We start from the raw sequence: 17988 nt of genomic DNA on the forward strand, positions 1-17988 counted from the left end.
GGAGTAAAGCACAAAATTGAGAGACTTCTCTCCATTAACGTTCTTTTCCATTAATTGGGGAAGAACTACCTTTATTTTACTTTACTAGTAACACACTTCCATCCAGCTCTGGAGGAAAACAGGAATATAGTTTAAGAACGATTGTCAAAAATATCAGAAACCATTTCATCCAAATGCCAAATAAATTTGTGTTTTGGAAAAAAGTATCAGAAACAAGGCAAAATGGATGAAGGGGTTTAAAAAGTCCACACTTGTAGTGATAAATAAGTCCTGGATGTATGTATAACATGGTGACTATAGTTACTATTACCACACTGTATATTTGAAAGTTGCTGAGACAGATCTTAAAAGTTTTTAGCACAAGAAAAAAAAATTGTAACTAGGTGTGGTGATGAATGGATTTATGGTGGTGATCATTTCACAGTATATACAAATATTGAATTATGTTGTACACCTGAAACTAATATAATATTATATGTCAATTATATCTCAAAAAACGTTAAGGTTCTGTGAAACCAACAGAAACAGTACAGGTTGATGAAAAGAAAGCTTTCATGAGCTCCTCCCTGTGTCCTAGAATCGAATCATTGTAACTCCACTATGTAGTGAAGACTCCTATTAGCCTAGCACGATGCTAAATGCTTTACACCTGGGCAGGGGGGTGGAGGGGGACATACATTTTCTGTAAAGGGCCAGGTAGTATCTATTTTAGGCTTTGATGCCATATGGTTCCTGTTAAAACTACCAGGCTCTTCCACTGTAGGTCAGAAACAGCTGGAGAGGATAAGCCAATCAATGGGCGTGGCTGGGATTCCAATAAAACTTTTTACCAAAACAGGTCGTGGTAGCTCATGGGCCGAGTCGGCTGACCCCTACTTTGAATTCATCACAAAATTTCATCCTCTCAGCCACACCGGGACATTGGTATAATTATTTCCATTTCACAGATGAAAAAACGGGGGCTGAGAGAGGGTTAGCAACTTGCCCACAGTCACACAACTAGTAAGTGGTAGAGTTTGGGTTCCCACAAAGCCCATGTTCTTCTCCTGCCTGCTCCGCCCCTCCCACTACTTTAAGCCTGGAGGTCAGAGCACCTACCTGGTCTGCAGGTGAGTTCACCCCTCTCAGTGAGCTCACTTACCCCCTCTCCAGGTTTGACCTGATCGCCAATGGCGGCGCCTCCTTGACCCTGCACTTTGAGCGAGCCCCGTTCATGAGCCAGGAGCGTACCGTGTGGCTGCCGTGGAATAGCTTTTATGCCATGGACACTCTGGTGATGAAGACAGAGGAGAACTCCATCCCCAGCTGTGACCTCAGTGGCTTTGTCCGGCCGGATCCAATCATCATCTCCTCCCCGCTGTCCACCTTCTTCAGCGCTGCCCCTGGGCAGAATCCCATCGTGCCTGAGACCCAGGTAGGAGCACCGGGTACCAGGGTGGGACTCTCAATACTGCCCTGCCCCAAACTGGCTGGCTGACTTCCTCCCACCATCTCTCTCTGCCTGGATAAGCCAGAAACTAATATTAAGGGGGAGGGACAAAAAGTAAGAACGCAGTAGAATTTGTAGTCACTGGAGAGAAAACTGAATCTCTCCTGGACATTCCGGATGTTTCCAGACTTTAGCAGTCACTGGAGCTTTTAATAGAATAAAAACAATACACATATGTGCAACGCACCTGCAAATTGCTTTTTATTCCTGTTAGTCACAGAGATACATGATAAGAGGCGCTTTAATGATCTACATCAGTGTTACGACAGAGGGCATATTACATTATTGCCTCCCTGTTGCTTTATAGCAATTGTCGGTGGAAGTTGCAGGTTCATATAATTACAGCCTCTTGTGGCCTCCTTGCATGCAACTAGCAATAAAGCCTGCTGTTCTTATTTACATCTTTTGCCAACAGCGTGGTTTTAAAAAGAAGCACAACAGTGACCAAGAATAATTATTAATCCAAAAATAATCACCTCAGCCACTTTGCTCCGTAGTGCAGGATAAAGTTTTGGTTGTCGGGGGGGGGGGGGCGGTTTCTCTCTTCTCAGCCATGGAATGTGGTTCTTGCACTCCCCCGTAAGGCGTGATTCTTTGGTGGGGGTGGTAGCAGACAGGTAGCCTTGGGTTGCAAGCAGCCCAGCTGCCGGGGTGCCTTTGATGCAGTGTATCTACCTTGCGTTCCCTCTCCAGGTTCTTCATGAAGAAATTGAGCTCCCTGGTTCCAACGTGAAGCTTCGCTACCTGAGCTCCAGGACCGCAGGCTACAAGTCGCTGCTGAAGATCACCATGACCCAGTCTACGGTGCCCCTGAACCTCATCAAGGTTCATCTCATGGTAGCTGTAGAGGGGCACCTCTTCCAGAAGTCATTCCAGGCCTCTCCCAACCTGGCCTACACCTTCATCTGGGATAAGACGGATGCCTATGGCCAAAGGGTCTACGGACTCTCTGACGCTGTTGGTATGTTTCAGTTTCAACCCCTTATTGATTCTTGGATTTAGGCATGCATTAAATCAACCTGTATTTATTGAGTTCCTAGTATGTGCCAAGAACTATTCTAGTAGCTAGGGAGGCAGTGGTCTATAAGCAGACAAGCGTCCTCTTCCGTGGACTTCCTATTCTACTGAGGGATCGAAATAATAAACACAGCCTGGACAAGAAAATATCAAGCAGCGTTAGGTGCTAATATGAAAATAAAAACGTGTTGTGTACTGGGGAAGAGGGGCAACGGTGAGTGGGCGTTCAGGGAAGGTTCCTCAGCAATGATGTTTAAACAGAGGCTTGAATGAAAAGGAGCTGTGTGAAAATCAGGAAAAGAGCATTCTTTTCCTGGCAGAAAAAGAGAAGAGGGAGGTGTTTTTGAAGGACAAAGCTAGGCCAGTGTGGCTGGAATGTAGTGGACAGGGAGACTCTTTGAGATGGGGAGAGAGGTGGGCAGGGGCTCGATCATGTTCCAGAGAGAACACTCTCAGGTGGCACAGAACCAGAGAACCAGAAGACGGAGCTAGAGGGGGGCTGAAAGCCACATGCTATGTTTCAGGCTTTGCCTCTGAGGGGATCACGTGATTTCCCACTTGGGAAAGACCAGCGTAAGAGAAGGGTCGTATCGTTATCGGTCTTTGAAGAGTCGTGAGCTGTGGATTCATGTCAACCTACCCAGTATATTTTCTTACTTGTAGAAAGCTGTCTGGGATTCATTAAAATCCAGAATCCTGTATTTTCTTCACCAGTAGGCTTGTGGTTTTCAAGAACTGCAATAAGTTACCATGGGACCAGAGGGAGAGGGTAAGCAAGTTGCCTAAAGTCACAGCCCTAGCAGGCTACACATGCTCAGAATATTGCCCTTGCGGTCTGCTTCGCCAATGGGTGGAGTTAATAACTTAAAGACAGTAGTAAGTTATTGGAGTAACGAGTGCATTTAAATGTAAACAGTGGCTAATTTAATAAATATTATGTCAGGCTTTAGCCAATATCAAAATGATAGCCAACATCAAAAAGAAGACTGCATATCATAAAGCACCGCATGTACTCCAGCTCCTACCGTTATCAACACATCTTGTTTCCTCCTTACCTTCATCCACTCCTCCGCCTCCCATATTTTTCTGAAGCAAGTCCCAAACATCAGATCATTTCGTCTGTAGTATATCAGAGTGTATCCTTAAAAAACACTTTAAAAGCATAACAACAATACCACAACAAAGAAACACAATAAGTTCTTAATATCGAATAGCCAGTCATTGTTCAATATTTCAGTTGCCTCATGAGTAGCATAAAATAAAGTAGTACTTTATTTGTTTGACTCAGAATCCAAATAAGATCTACCTTTTGCAACAAGTTTTTTGTTATTATACAGGTTTCAGGTTTACAGCATTATAATTCGACATCTGTATACACTACAAAGTAATCACCACCACAGCTGTAGTTAGTACCCATCACCATACAGCTGACCCCCTTCACCCATTTTGCCCACCCTCCAAACCCCTTTCCCTCTGGTAACCACTAATCTACTCTCTGTATCACTGAGTTTGTTTTTGTTTTATTTTGTTTGTTCATTTGTTTTTTAGATTCCACATATGGGTGAAATCATTCAGGATCTGTCTTTCTCCTTCTGACTTATTTCACTTAACATAATACCTTCAAGGCCCATCCACATTGTCACAACTGGCAGGCTTTCATTCTTTTTACAGCTGAGTAGTATTCGATTATATATACTGCAATTTCTTTTTTTTTTTTTAACATCTTTATTGGGGTATAATTGCTTTACAGTGGTGTGTTAGTTTCTGCTGTATAACAAAGTGAATCAGTTATACATATGTTCCCATATCTCTTCCCTCTTGCATCTCCCTCCCTCCCACCCTCCCTATCCCTCCCCTCCAGGAGGTCACAAAGCACCGAGCTGATCTCCCTGTGCTATGCGGCTGCTTCCCACTAGCTACCTTACGTTTGGTAGTGTATATATGTCCATGCCTCTCTCTCGCTTTGCCACAGCTCACCCTTCCCACCTCCCCATATCCTCAAGTTCGTTCTCCAGTAGGTCTGTGTCTTTATTCCTGTCTTACCCCTAGGTTCTTCATGACATTTTTTTTTCTTAAATTCCATATACATGTGTTAGCATACGGTATTTGTCTTTTCTTTTCTGACTTACTTCACTCTGTATGACAGACTCTAGGTCTATCCACTTTATTACAAATAGCTCAATTTCGTTTCTTTTTATGGCTGAGTAATATTCCATTGTATGTATGTGCCACATCTCCTTTATCCATTCATCTGATGATGGACACTTAGGTTGTTTCCATCTCCGGGCTCTTGTAAATAGAGCTGCAATGAACATTTTGGTACATGACTCTGGTTTTCTAAGGGTATATGCCCAGTAGTGGGATTGCTGGGTCATATGGTAGTTCTATTTGTAGTTTTTTAAGGAACCTCCTCCATACTGTTCTCCATAGTGGCTGTACCAATTCACATTCCCACCAGCAGTGCAGGAGTGTTCCCTTTTCTCCACACCCTCTCCAGCATTTATTGTTTCTAGATTTTTTGATGATGGCCATTCTGACCGGTGTGAGATGATATCTCATTGTAGTTTTGATTTGCATTTCCCTAATGATTAATGATGTTGAGCATTCTTTCATGTGTTTGTTGGCAGTCTGTATATCTTCTTTGGAGAAATGTCTATTCAGGTCTTCTGCCCATTTTTGGATTGGGTTGTTTGTTTTTTTGTTATTGAGCTGCATGAGCTGCTTGTAAATTTTGGAGATTAATCCTTTGTCAGTTGCTCCATTTGCAAATATTTTCTCCCATTCTGAGAGTTGTCTTTTGGTCTTGTTTATGGTCTCCTTTGCTGTGCAAAAGTTTTGAAGTTTCATTAGGTCCCATTTTTTTGTTTTTATTTCCATTTCTCTAGGAGGTGGGTCACAAAGGATCTTGCTGTGATTTATGTCATAGAGTGTCCTATGTTTTCCTCTAAGAGTTTGATAGTTTCTGGCCTTACATTTAGGTCTTTAAACCATTTTGAGCTTATTTTTGTGTATGGTGTTAGGGAGTGATCTAATCTCATACTTTTACATGTACCTGTCCAGTTTTCACAGCACCACTTATTGAAGAGGCTGTCCTTTCTCCACTGTACATTCCTGCCTCCTTTATCAAAGATAAGGTAACCATATGTGCGTGGGTTTATCTCTGGGCTTTCTGTCCTGTTCCATTGATCTGTCTTTCTGTTTTTGTGCCAGTACCATACTGTCTTCATTACTGTAGCTTTGTAGTATAGTCTACAGTTAGGGAGCCTGATTCCTCCAGCTCCATTGTTCGTTCTCAAGATTGCTTTGGCTATTCGGGGTCTTTTGTGTTTCCATACAAATTGTGAAATTTTTTGTTCTAGTTCTGTGAAAAATGCCAGTGGTAGTTTGATAGGGATTGCATTGAATCTGTAGATTGCTTTGGGTAGTAGAGTCATTTTCACAATGTTGCTTCTTCCAATCCAAGAACATGGTATATCTCTCCATCTATTTGTATCATCTTTAATTTCTTTCATCAGTGTCTTATAATTTTCTGCATACAGGTCTTTTGTCTCCTTAGGTAGGTTTATTCCTAGATATTTTATTCTTTTTGTTGCAATGGCAAATGGGAGTGTTTTCTTGATTTCACTTTCAGATTTTTCATCATTAGTGTATAGGAATGCCAGATATTTCTGTGCATTAATTTTGTATCCTGCAACTTTACCAAATTAATTGATTAGCTCTAGTAGTTTTCTGGTAGCATCTTTAGGATCCTCTATGTATAGTATCATGTCATCTGCAAACAGTGACAGCTTTACTTCTTTTCCGATTTGGATTCCTTTTATTTCCTTTTCTTCTCTGATTGCTGTGGCTAAAACTTCCAAAACTATGTAGAATAAGAGTGGTGAGAGTGGGCAACCTTGTCTTGTTCCTGATCTTAGTGGAAATGCTTTCAGTTTTTCACCATTGAGGATGATGTTGGCTGTGGGTTTGTCCTATATGGCCTTTATTATGTTGAGGAAAGTTCCCTCTATGCCTACTTTCTGCAGGGTTTTTATCATAAATGGGTGTTGAATTTTGTCGAAAGTTTTTTCTGCATCTATTGAGATGATCATATGGTTTTTCCCCTTCAGTTTGTTAATATGGTGTATCACATTGATTGATTTGCGTATATTGAAGAATCCTTGCATTCCTGGCATGAACCCCACTTGATCATGGTGTATGATCCTTTTAATGTGCTGTTGGATTCTGTTTGCTAGTATTTTCTTGAGGATTTTTGCATCTATGTTCATCAGTGATATTGGCCTGTAGTTTTCTTTCTTTGTGACATCCTTGTCTGGTTTTGGTATCAAGGTGATGGTGGCCTCGTAGAATGAATTTGGGAGTGTTCCTGCCTCTGCTATATTTTGGAAGAGTTTGAGAAGGATAGGTGTTAGCTCTTCTCTAAATGTTTGATAGAATTCGCCTGTGAAGCCATCTGGTCCTGGGCTTTTGTGTGTTGGAAGATTTTTAATCACAGTTTCAATTTCAGTGCTTGTGATTGGTCTGTTCATATTTTCTATTTCTTCCTGATTCAGTCTTGGCAGGTTGTGCATTTCTAAGAATTTGTCCATTTCTTCCAGGTTGTCCATTTTATTGGTATAGAGATCCTTGTAGTAATCTCTCATGATCTTTTGTATTTCTGCAGTGTCAGTTGTTACTTCTCCTTTTTCATTTCTAATTGATTTGAGTCTTCTCCCTTTTTTTCTTGATGAGTCTGGCTAATGGTTTATCTATTTTGTTTATCTTCTCCAAGAACCAGCTTTTAGTTTTATTGATCTTTGCTTTCGTTTCCTTCATTTCTTTTTCATTTATTTCTGATCTGATTTTCATGATTTCTTTCCTTCTGCTCACTTTGGGGGTTTTTTGTTCTTTCTCTAATTGCTTTAGGTGCAAGGTTAGGTTGTTTATTCGAGATGTTTCCTGTTTCTTAATGTGGGCTTGTATTGCTGTAAACTTCCCTCTTAGAACTGCTTTTGCTGCATCCCATAGGTTTTGGGTTGTCGTGTCTCCATTGTCATTTGTTTCTAGGTATTTTTTGATTTCCTCTTTGATTTCTTCAGTGATCACTTCGTTATTAAGTAGCGTATTGTTTAGCCTCCATGTGTTTGTATTTTTTACAGACCTTTTCCTGTAATTGATATCTAGTCTCATAGCATTGTGGTCGGAAAAGATACTTGATACAATTTCAATTTTCTTAAATTTACCAAGGCTTGATTTGTGACCCAAGATATGATCTATCCTGGAGAATCTTCCATGAGCACTTGAGAAAAATGTGTATTCTGTTGTCTTTGGATGGAGTGTCCTATAAATATCAATTAAGTCCATCTTGTTTAATGTATCATTTAAAGCTTATGTTCCCTTATTTATTTTCATTTTGAATGATCTGTCCGTTGGTGAAAGTGGGGTGTTAAAGTCCCCTAGTATGAATGTGTTACTGTCGATTTCCCCTTTTATGGCTGTTAGTATTTGCCTTATGTATTGAGGTGCTCCTATGTTGGGTGCATAAATATTTACAATTGTTATATCTTCTTCTTGGATCGATCCCTTGATCATTATGTAGCGTCCTTCTTTGTCTCTTCTAATAGTCTTTATTTTAAAGTCTATTTTGTCTGATACGAGAATTGCTACTCCAGCTTTCTTTTGGTTTCCATTTGCATGGAATATCTTTTTCCATCCCCTTACTTTCAGTCTGTATGTGTCTCTAGGTCTGAAGTGGGTCTCTTGTAGACAGCATATATATGGGTCTTGTTTTTGTATCCATTCAGCCAGTCTGTGTCTTTTGGTGGGAGCATTTAGTCCATTTACATTTAAGGTAATTATCAATACGTATGTTCCTATTCCCATTTTCTTAATTGTTTTGGGTTCGTTATTGTAGGTCTTCTTCTTCTCTTGTGTTTCTTGCCTGGAGAAGTTCCTTTAGCAGTTGTTGTAAAGCTGGTTTGGTGGTGCTGAACTCTCTCAGCTTTTGCTTGTCTGTAAAGGTATTAATTTCTCCATCAAATCTGAATGAGATCCTTGCTGGGTAGAGTAATCTTGGTTGCAGGTTTTTCTCCTTCAGCACTTTAAATATTTCCTGCCACTCCCTTCTGGCTTGCAGAGTTTCTGCTGAAAGATCCCCTGTTAACCTTATGGGGATTCCCTTGTGTGTTATTTGTTTGTTTTCCCTTGCTGCTTTTAATATGCTTTCTTTGTATTTAATTTTTGACAGTTTGATTAATATGTGTCTCAGCGTATTTCTCCTTGGATTTATCCTGTATGGGACTCTCTGTGCTTCCTGGACTTGATTAACTATTTCCTTTCCCATATTGGGGAAGTTTTCAGCTATAATCTCTTCAAATATTTTCTCAGTCCCTTTCTTTTTCTCTTCTTCTTCTGGAACCCCTATAATTCGAATGTTGGTGCATTTAATGTTGTCCCAGAGGTCTCTGAGACTGTCCTCAGTTCTTTTCATTCTTTTTTCTTTATTCTGCTCTGCATTAGTTATTTCCACTATTTTATCTTCCAGGTCCCTTATCCGTTCTTCTGCCTCAGTTATTCTGCTATTGATCCCATCTAGAGTATTTTTCATTTCATTTATTGTGGTGCTCATCATTGTTTGTTTCATCTTTAATTCTAGGTCCTTGTTAAATGTTTCTTGCATTTTGTCTATTCTATTTCCAAGATTTTGGATCATCTTTACTATCATTATTCTGAATTCTTTTTCAGGTAGACTGCCTATTTTCTCTTCATTTGTTTGGTCTGGTGGGTTTTTATCTTGTTCCTTCATCTGCAGTGTGTTTTTCTGTCTTCTCATTTTGCTTATCTTACTGTGTTTGGGGTCTCCTTTTTGCAGGATGCAGGTTCGTAGTTCCCATTGTTCTTGGTGTTTGTCCCCAGTGGCTAAGGCTGGTTCAGTGGGTTGTGTAGGCTTCCTGGTGGAGGGGACTAGTGCCTGTGTTCTGGTGGATGAGGCTGGATCTTGTCCTTCTGGTGGGCAGGTCCACGTCTGGTGGTGTGTTTTGGGGTGTCTGTGGACTTATTAGGATTTTAGGCAGCCTCTCTGCTAATGGGTGGGGTTGTGTTCCTGTTTTGCTGGTTGTTTGGCATAGGGTGTCCAGCACTGTAGCTTGCTGGGCGTTGAGTGAAGCTGGGAGCTGGCGTTGAGATGGAGTTCTCTGGGGGATTTTCGCCGTTTGATATTATGTGGAGCTGGGAGGTCTCTTGTTGACCAGTGTCCTGAAGTTGGCTCTCCCACCTCAGAGGCACAGCACTGACTCCTGGCTGCAGCACCAAGAGCCTTTCATCCACACGACTCAGAATAAAAGGGAGAAAAAGTAGAGAGAAAGAATTAGTAGAAGTAGGAAGGAAGGAAGGAAGGAAGGAAGAAAAGGTAAAGTAAAATAAAGTTATTAAAATAAAAAATAATTATTAAGAAAAAAAATTAAAACGGATGGATAGAACCCTAGGACAAATGGTGGAAGCAAAGCTATACAGACAAAATCTCACACAGAAACATACACACTCACAAAAAGAGGAAAAGGGGAAAAAATCATAAATCTTGCTCTCGAAGTCCACCTCCTTAATTTGGGATGATTCGTTGTCTATTCATGTATTCCAGAGATGCAGGGTACATCAAGTTGAATGTGGAGCTTTAATCCGCTGCTCCTGAGGCTGCTGGGAGAGATTTCCCTTTCTCTTCTTTGTTCTCACAGCTCCCAGGGGCTCAGCTTTGGATTTGGCCCCCCCTCTGCGTGTAGGTCGCCGGAGGGCGTCTGTTTTTCGATCTGACAGGACGGGGTTAAAGGAGCCGCTGATTCGGGGGCTCTGGCTCACTCAGGCCGGGGGGGAGGGAGGGGCACGGAGTGCGGGGCGAGCCTGCCGCGGCAGAGGCCGGCATGACGTTGCACCAGCGTGAGGTGTGTCGTGCGTTCTCCCGGGGAAGTTGTCCCTGGATCCCGGGAACCTGGCAGTGGCGGGCTGCACAGGCTCCCCGGAAGGGAGGTGTGGATAGTGACCTGTGCTCGCACACAGGCTTCTTGGTGGCGGCAGCAGCAGCCTTAGCGTCTCCTGCCCGTTTCTGGGGTCCGTGCTTTTAGCCGCGGCTCGCGCCCGTCTCTGGAGCTCCTTTAAGCAACACTCTTATTCCCCTCTCCTCGCGCACCAGGAAACAAAGGGGAAGAAAAAGTCTCTTGCCTCTTCGGCAGATCCAGACTTTTCCCCGGACTCCCTCCCGTGTCTAGCCGTGGTGCACTAACGCCCTGCAGGCTGTGTTCACGCCACCAACCCCAGTCCTCTCCCTGCGCTCTGACCAAAGCCTGAGCCTCAGCTCGCAGACCCGCCCGCCCCGGCAGGTGAGCAGACAAGCCTCTCAGTCTGGTGAGTGCCAGTCAGCACCGATCCTCTGTGCGGGAATCTCTCCGCTTTGCCCTCCACACCCCTGTTGCTGTGCTCTCCCCCTCCACCACCCCGCAGTCTCCGCCCGCGAAGGGGCTTCCTAGTGTGTGGAAACCTTTCCTCCTTCACAGCTCCCTCCCATTGGTGCAGGTCCCATCCCTATTCTTTTGTCTCTGTTTTTTCTTTTTTTCTTTTGCCCTACCCAGGTACATGGGGAGTTTCTTGCCTTTTGGGAGGTCTGAGGTCTTCTGCCAGCGTTCAGTAGGTGTTCTGTAGGAGTTGTTCCACGTGTAGATGTATTTCTGGTGTATCTGTGGGGAGGAAGGTGATCTCCGTGTCTTACTCTTCCGCCATCTTTCCCTCGTCCTCCCACAATTTCTTTATTCATTCATCCATCAGTGGCCAGTTAGGTTGTTTCCATATCTTAGCTATTGAAAATAATACTGCAGTGAACATAGAGGTGTATATATTTTTTGAATTAATGTTTTGGTGTCCTCTGGATATATACCAAGAAGGGAATAGCTGGGTTCTCTTAAATTTTTTGAATCTGTAGTTTTCCCTTTCATCACTAGCTCATTTTTCCCAGTTTTACTGAGAAATAATTGACTTACATCACTGTATAACTTTATGACATACAGCATGATAGTTGATTTACTTACATTGTGAAATGATTAGCACAATAGATTCAGCTAGCATTCATCTTCTCATAAAGAAACAATAAAAAAGAAGAGAAAAAAGGAAAATTGTGATGAGAACTCATAGGATTTAGTCTTTCAACAACTTTCCTGTATATCATACAGCAGTGTTAACTCTAGTCATCATGTTGTACATTACATCCCTAGTACTTATTTATCTTGTATCTAGAAGTTTGTACCTTTCCACCACCTTCATCCAATTTCCCCTTTCCCCACTCTCTGCCTCTGGTAAACCTCAAGTTTGATATGTTTTTCTATGAGTTTGTTTTGGTTTTAGTTCCACATATAAGTGAGATCATACAGTGTTTGTCTTTCTCTGTCTGACTTATTTCACCTAGCATAATGCCTTCAAGTTCCATCATGTTGTTGCAAATGGTAGGATTTCCCATTTTTTATGGCTCAGTAATATTTCACTGTGTGTGTATATATATATATACACACACACATATATACACACACTTATGTATACTGTATGTATGTGTATATATATGTATACATATACATATATATATATATATATATATATACACACACACACACATACTACAGTTTCTTTATTCATTCATCCATCATTGGACACTTACATTGTTTCCATATCTTGATTATGCTGCTATGAACATGGGAGTGCAAATATGTCTTTGACATAGTGTTTCCATTTCTTCAGATACATTCTCAGAAGTAGAATTGCTGGATCATATGGTACTTTAATTTTTAATTTTTCAGGAACCTCCATACTGTTTCCAGTCCCACCAACGTTGCACAGCGGTCCCCTTTTCTCCACATCCTCACCAGCATTTGTTATCCCTTGTCTTTTTGATGGCCATTCTAATAGGCATGAGGTGTTATCTCATTGTGCTTTTCGTTTGCATTTCCCTAATAACCAGTGATGTTCAGCATTTTTTCATGTATCTGTTAGCCTTTTGTGTGTTTTCTTTGGAGAAATGTCTATTCAGGTCCTTTGCCCATTTTTAAATTGGATTATTTGGGTTTTTTGCTATTGAGTTGTATGAGTTCTTTATGTGTTTTGGATATTAACTCCTTATCAGATCTACTATTTGCAAATATTTTTCCCATTATATAGGTTGTTTTTTCACTTTTATGGTTTCTTGTGCAGAAGCTTTTTTTTAGTTTGATGTAGTCCCACTTGCTTATTTTCCATTTTGTTACTTGTGCTTTAGGTGTCATAGCCAAAAAAACTCATTACCAAGACCCATGTCAAGGAGCTTTATTCCTGTTTCCTTATAGTTTCAGGTCTTACGTTTAAGTATTTAATCCATTTTGGGTTAATTTTTGTAAGTGGTATACATATGGGTCCAGTTTCATTCTAGTACATGAGAATATGCAATTATCCTGGCACCATTTATTGAAAAGACTGTCTTCTTCCATTGAGTATTCTTGGCTGCTTTGTCAAATATTAGTTGACCATATATGCATGGGTTTATTTCTGGGCTGTCAGCTCTATTCCAATTGTCTCTTTGTCTGTTTCTATGCCAGTACCATACCGTTTTGATGACTATGGCTTTATAATATAGCCTGAAATCAGGACGTATGATGCATCCTGCTTTTTTCTGCTTTCTCAGTATTTCTTTGGCTACTCGGAGTCTTTTGTGGTTCCATATAACTTTTAGGAGTGTTTTTTTCTACTTCCATAAAAAAAATGCTGTTGGAATCTTAATAGGAATTACATTGAATCTATAAATGGCTTTTGGTAGTATTGACATTTTAACACTCTTAATTCTTCCAGTCCATGTACACAAGATACCTTCCATTTATTTGTGTTTTCTTTCAATGTCTTGTAGTTTTCAGAGTAGAGATCTTTCACCTCCTTGATTAAATGTATTCCTAAGTATTTTTTGATGCTATTATAAATGGGATTTATTTATTTTATTTCTTATTCAGAAAATTCATTGTTGGTGTATAGAAATGCTACTGGTTTTTGTATGTTAATTTTGTATCCTGCGACTTTACTGAATTTACTGATTAAGTCTTAACATTTTTTTTTGAGTCTTTAGGATTTTCTATATGTAAAATCATGCCATTGGGAAATAGGGACAATTTTACCGCTTCTTTTCCAGTTCTGATACATCTTATTTATTTTTCTTCCTGATTATTCCAGTTAGGACTTCTAATACTGTGTTGACTAGGAGTGGTGAGAATGGGCACTCCTGTCTTGTTCCTGATCTTAGAGGAAAAGCTTTCAACAGTTTTCCATTGAGTATGATGTTAGCTGCGGGCTTGTCATATATGGCCTTTATTTTGTTGAGTTGGGTTTTTTCTATGCCTATATTGTTAAGAGTTTTTATCATGAATGGATGTTGAGTACTGTCAAATGCTTTTTCTGCATCTCCTGAGATAATCATATGATTTTTTCTTTTATCCTATTAATTGGATTATCACGTTGATTGATTTGCATATGTTGAACCATCCTTGCATTCCAGAGATAAATCCCACTGGATTATGGTGTATGATCATTTTAATATGCTGCTGAATTTGATTTGCTAGTATTTTATTGAGAATTTTTGCATCTGTACTTATCAGGGATACTGACCTGTAGTTTTCTTTTCTGATAGTGTCCTTTTCTGGTTTTGGTATCAGGGTAATGCTGGCCTTGAAAATGAGGGTGGGAAAGTGTTCCCTCCTCTTTGATTTTTTGGAAGAGTTTGAGAAGGATTGGTGTTGATTTTGCTTAAAATGTTTGGGAAAATTCACCAGTGAAGCCATCTGGTCCTAAGCTTTTCTTCATTGGGAGATTTTTGATTACTGATTCAATCTCTTGACTAGCAATTGGTCGTTCGGATTTTCTATTTCTTCCTGACTAGCAATTGGTCATTCAGATTTTCTATTTCTTCCTGATGCAGTTTTGGTAAGTTGTATGTCTTTAAGAATTTTTCCATTTCTTCTACGTTGTTCAGTTTGTTGGTGTATAGTTATTCAGAGGAGCCTCTTATGATCCTTTGTATTTCTGTAGTATAAATTATTAAATGATGTGTCCTTATTCATTCATAATTTTATTTGGGTCCTCTCTGTTTTTTCCCTAGGCAGTCTAATTAAGGGTTTGTCACTTTTGTTTATCTTTTTAAAGAACCAACTCTTTGTTTGGTTAACCTTTTCTATTGTTTCTCTCTTTTCTATTTTATTTATTTATGCTGCAATATTTATTATTTCCTTTATTCTGCTAACTTCGGGCTCAGTTTGTTCTTCTTTTTCTAGTTCCTTAAGGCACAAAATTAGATTGTTTATTTGGGATCTTCCTTAATGTAGGTGCTTATTGCTATGAACTTCCCTCTTAGAACTGGTTTTTAATGCATCCCAGAAGTTCTGGTATTTGTGTTTCCATTTTAATTTGTCTCTTTTTATTTCCCCTTTAGTTTCTTCCTTAATCTATTGGTTATTCAGGAGAGTGTTTTTTAATTTCCATATATTTTTGAATTTTCCAGTTTTCCTCTTGTTATTGAGTTCTAGTTTCATGGCATTGTGGTCAGAGAAGATATTTGGTATGATTTTAATCTTCCTGAATTTGCTAAGACTTGTTTTGTGGCCTAACATATGGTCTATCCTAGAAAATGTTCCACGTACACTTCTGCCATTGTTGGATAGAATGTTCTATGTATGTTTGTTAGGTCCATTGGGTCTATAGCGTTGTTGAAATCCTCTGTTTCCTTTTTGACTTTCTGTCTGGATGATCTGTCCATTTTTGAGAGTGGGATATTCAAGTCCCCAACTTTATCCTATTATGGTTTATTTCTCCTTTTAGCTCTGCTAGTTTGTGCTTTATATATTTACATGCTCCACTCTTGGGTGCATAAATATTTATAATTGTTATATCTTCTTGATGTATCTACCCCTTTACCATTATATAATGGCCTTCTTTGCCTCTTTTTAACACTTTTAGTTAAAGTCTATTTTGTCTGATATAAATATAGCTACCCCTGCTTTTTGGGGGAGATGGGATTACCATTTGCTTGAAAGTTTGCAATGCCTTTTTCCATCCCTCCATTCTCAGTCCATATGGGTCCTTATGGCTATAGTGAGTCTCTTATAGGCATCATAACATTGGCTCTTGTTGGTTTTATTCGTTGAGCCGTTTCATGTCTTTTGATTGGAGAATTTAATCTGTTTACGTTTAAACTAATTAATGATAAGGACTTAGTATTGTCATTTTATTCTTTGTTTTCTGGCCCTTTTGTGATCCATTGTTCCTTCTTTCTTTTTCTGCTGTCTTTGGTATTAGTTACTTTGACTTTCTCTCATGTTCCTTTGTGTAATTACTATAGATTTTTACCTTTACTTACTATGAATCCAGACGAGTTCCACCTTGTGCAACTGGCTGATTTCTCTTCAATTATTATTAGTATTTTTTTTTTTTTTTTAGCGGTGCGTGGGCCTCTCACTGTTGAGGCCCCTCCCTCTGCGGAGCACAGGCTCCGGACGCGCAGGCTCAGCGGCCACGGCTCACGGGCCCAGCTGCTCTGCGGCATGTGGGATCTTCCCAGACCGGGGCACGAACCCGCGTCCCCTGCATCGGCAGGCGGACTCTCAACCACTGCACCACCAGGGAAACCCCTCTTCAATTATTTTAATCTATGGTTTCTCCTTCCATTTCAACCTCTTTTTTTAGGTTTTATGATTTATTTGTTGAAGAAACTGTATTGTTTGCCTGTAGCATTTCCCATAGTCTGGTTTGTTTTCTGATTGCACACCTGTGGCTGTTTAACATATTCCTCTGTCCTATATCTCCTATAAATTGATAGTTGGACCTTGAGGCTTTCTAGGTTCAAGTTTGATATTTTATCTATACCAACTTGTTTGAGGTTTAACTGACATACAATGTATACAGCATAATGATTTGATATTTGTATATATTGCAAAATGATGACTACAGTAGATCTAGTTAACATCTGTCACCATACATAGTTACAAATTTTTTTTCTGGTGGTGAGAACTTTTAAGATCTACTCTCTTAGCAACTTTCAGATATACAGTACGGCATTACTAATTATAGTTACCATGTTGTATATCACATCCCTGTGACTCATTTATTTTTTAACTGAAAGTTTGTATCTTTTGACTTTCTTCACCTGTTTGGTCCACCCAGCCCCTGCCTCTGGCAACCACCAGTCTGTTCCCTGTACAAGAGCTTGGCTTTTTGTTCTTTGCTATGTTTGTTTTTATTTTTTTTAAATTCTGCTTATGATCATCTTTGTTTCATAAACACTTTAAAAACATTACTTAGATTTCTCCAAAAATTTTTTTAATTAATTGATTTATTTATTTTTGGCTGCGTTGGGTCTTCGTTGGTGCATGCGGGCTTTCTCTAGTTGTGGTGAGCGGGGGATACTCTTCATTGCAGTGCACAGGCTTCTCACTGTGGCAGCTTCTTTGTTGTGGAGCACGGGCTCTAGGCGCGCGGGCTTCAGTAGCTGTGGCTCACAGGCTCTAGAGCGCAGGCTCAGTGGTTGTGGTGTATGGGCTTAGTTGCTCTGTGGCATGTGAGATCTTCCCAGACCAGGGCTTGAACCCATGTCCCCTGAATTGGCAGGTGGATTCTTAACCACTGTGCCACCAGGGAAGTCCCCAAAGTTTACTATTTATCACAATAAAACATTGAGGCATTTAGAGCAAATGATATTCCTATTTACACAGATTTTTAGATCCACATATAGGTGAGATTATACAGTATTTGTCTTTCTTTATCTGACTTATTTCACTTAACATAATGCCCTCAAAGTCTATTCATGTTGTCACAAATGGCAAGATTTCATTCTTTTGTACGGCTGAATAATATTTCATTGATTGTGTATCACGTCATTTTTATCCATTCATCTGTCGATGGACACCTTGGTTGTTTCTATATCTTAGCTATTGTAAGTAATGCTGCAACGAATATAGGGGTGCATATATCTTTTCACTGTTGATGTTTTTGTTTCCTCCAGATAGATACCAAGAAGTGGAATTGCTGGCTCCTATGGTAGTTTTATTTTTAAGTTTTTGAGAAACCTCCATACTGTTTTCCATAATGGCTGCACCAGTTTACATTCCCACCAACAGTGCACAAGGGTTCCTTTTCTCCACATCCTCTTTTTGATGATAGCCATTCTGACAGGGGTGAGGTGATATCTCATCGTAGGTTTGATTTGCATTTCCCTGAAGATTAGTGATGCTGAGCATCTTTTCACATACCATTGGCCTTGTGTATGTCTTCTTTGGATAGATGTCTATTCAGTTCCTTTGCCCATTTTTTAATTGCGTTCTTTGGTTTTTGGCTGTCAAGTGGTATGAGTTCTTTATATACTTTGGACATTAGCCCCTTATCAGATATATGATTTGCAAATATTTTCTCTCATTCAGTAGGTTTCCTTATCATTTTATGAATGGTTTCATTTGCTGTGCAGAAGC

The 17988-nt window shown here is 40.0% G+C and overlaps 1 protein-coding gene across 6 annotated transcripts in view; it reads left to right on the forward strand.

The window, feature by feature from the left end:
* TENM2 (teneurin transmembrane protein 2) overlaps positions 1-17988 on the forward strand; it is a 1209082-nt gene that overhangs the window by 1113282 nt on the left and 77812 nt on the right. For all 6 annotated transcript variants that reach the window (XM_029218183.1, XM_029218182.1, XM_029218184.1 and 3 more), the window contains 2 exons: positions 1153-1414; positions 2183-2450. In XM_029218183.1, coding sequence (XP_029074016.1) covers positions 1153-1414; positions 2183-2450 — 530 coding nt within the window. The remainder of the gene's footprint in view (positions 1-1152; positions 1415-2182; positions 2451-17988) is intronic.

The sequence above is a fragment of the Monodon monoceros genome, unplaced genomic scaffold, assembly GCF_005190385.1.
Source record: "Monodon monoceros isolate NGI ecotype Baffin Bay Population unplaced genomic scaffold, NGI_Narwhal_1 Super_Scaffold_12, whole genome shotgun sequence".
NCBI lineage: Eukaryota > Metazoa > Chordata > Mammalia > Artiodactyla > Monodontidae > Monodon > Monodon monoceros.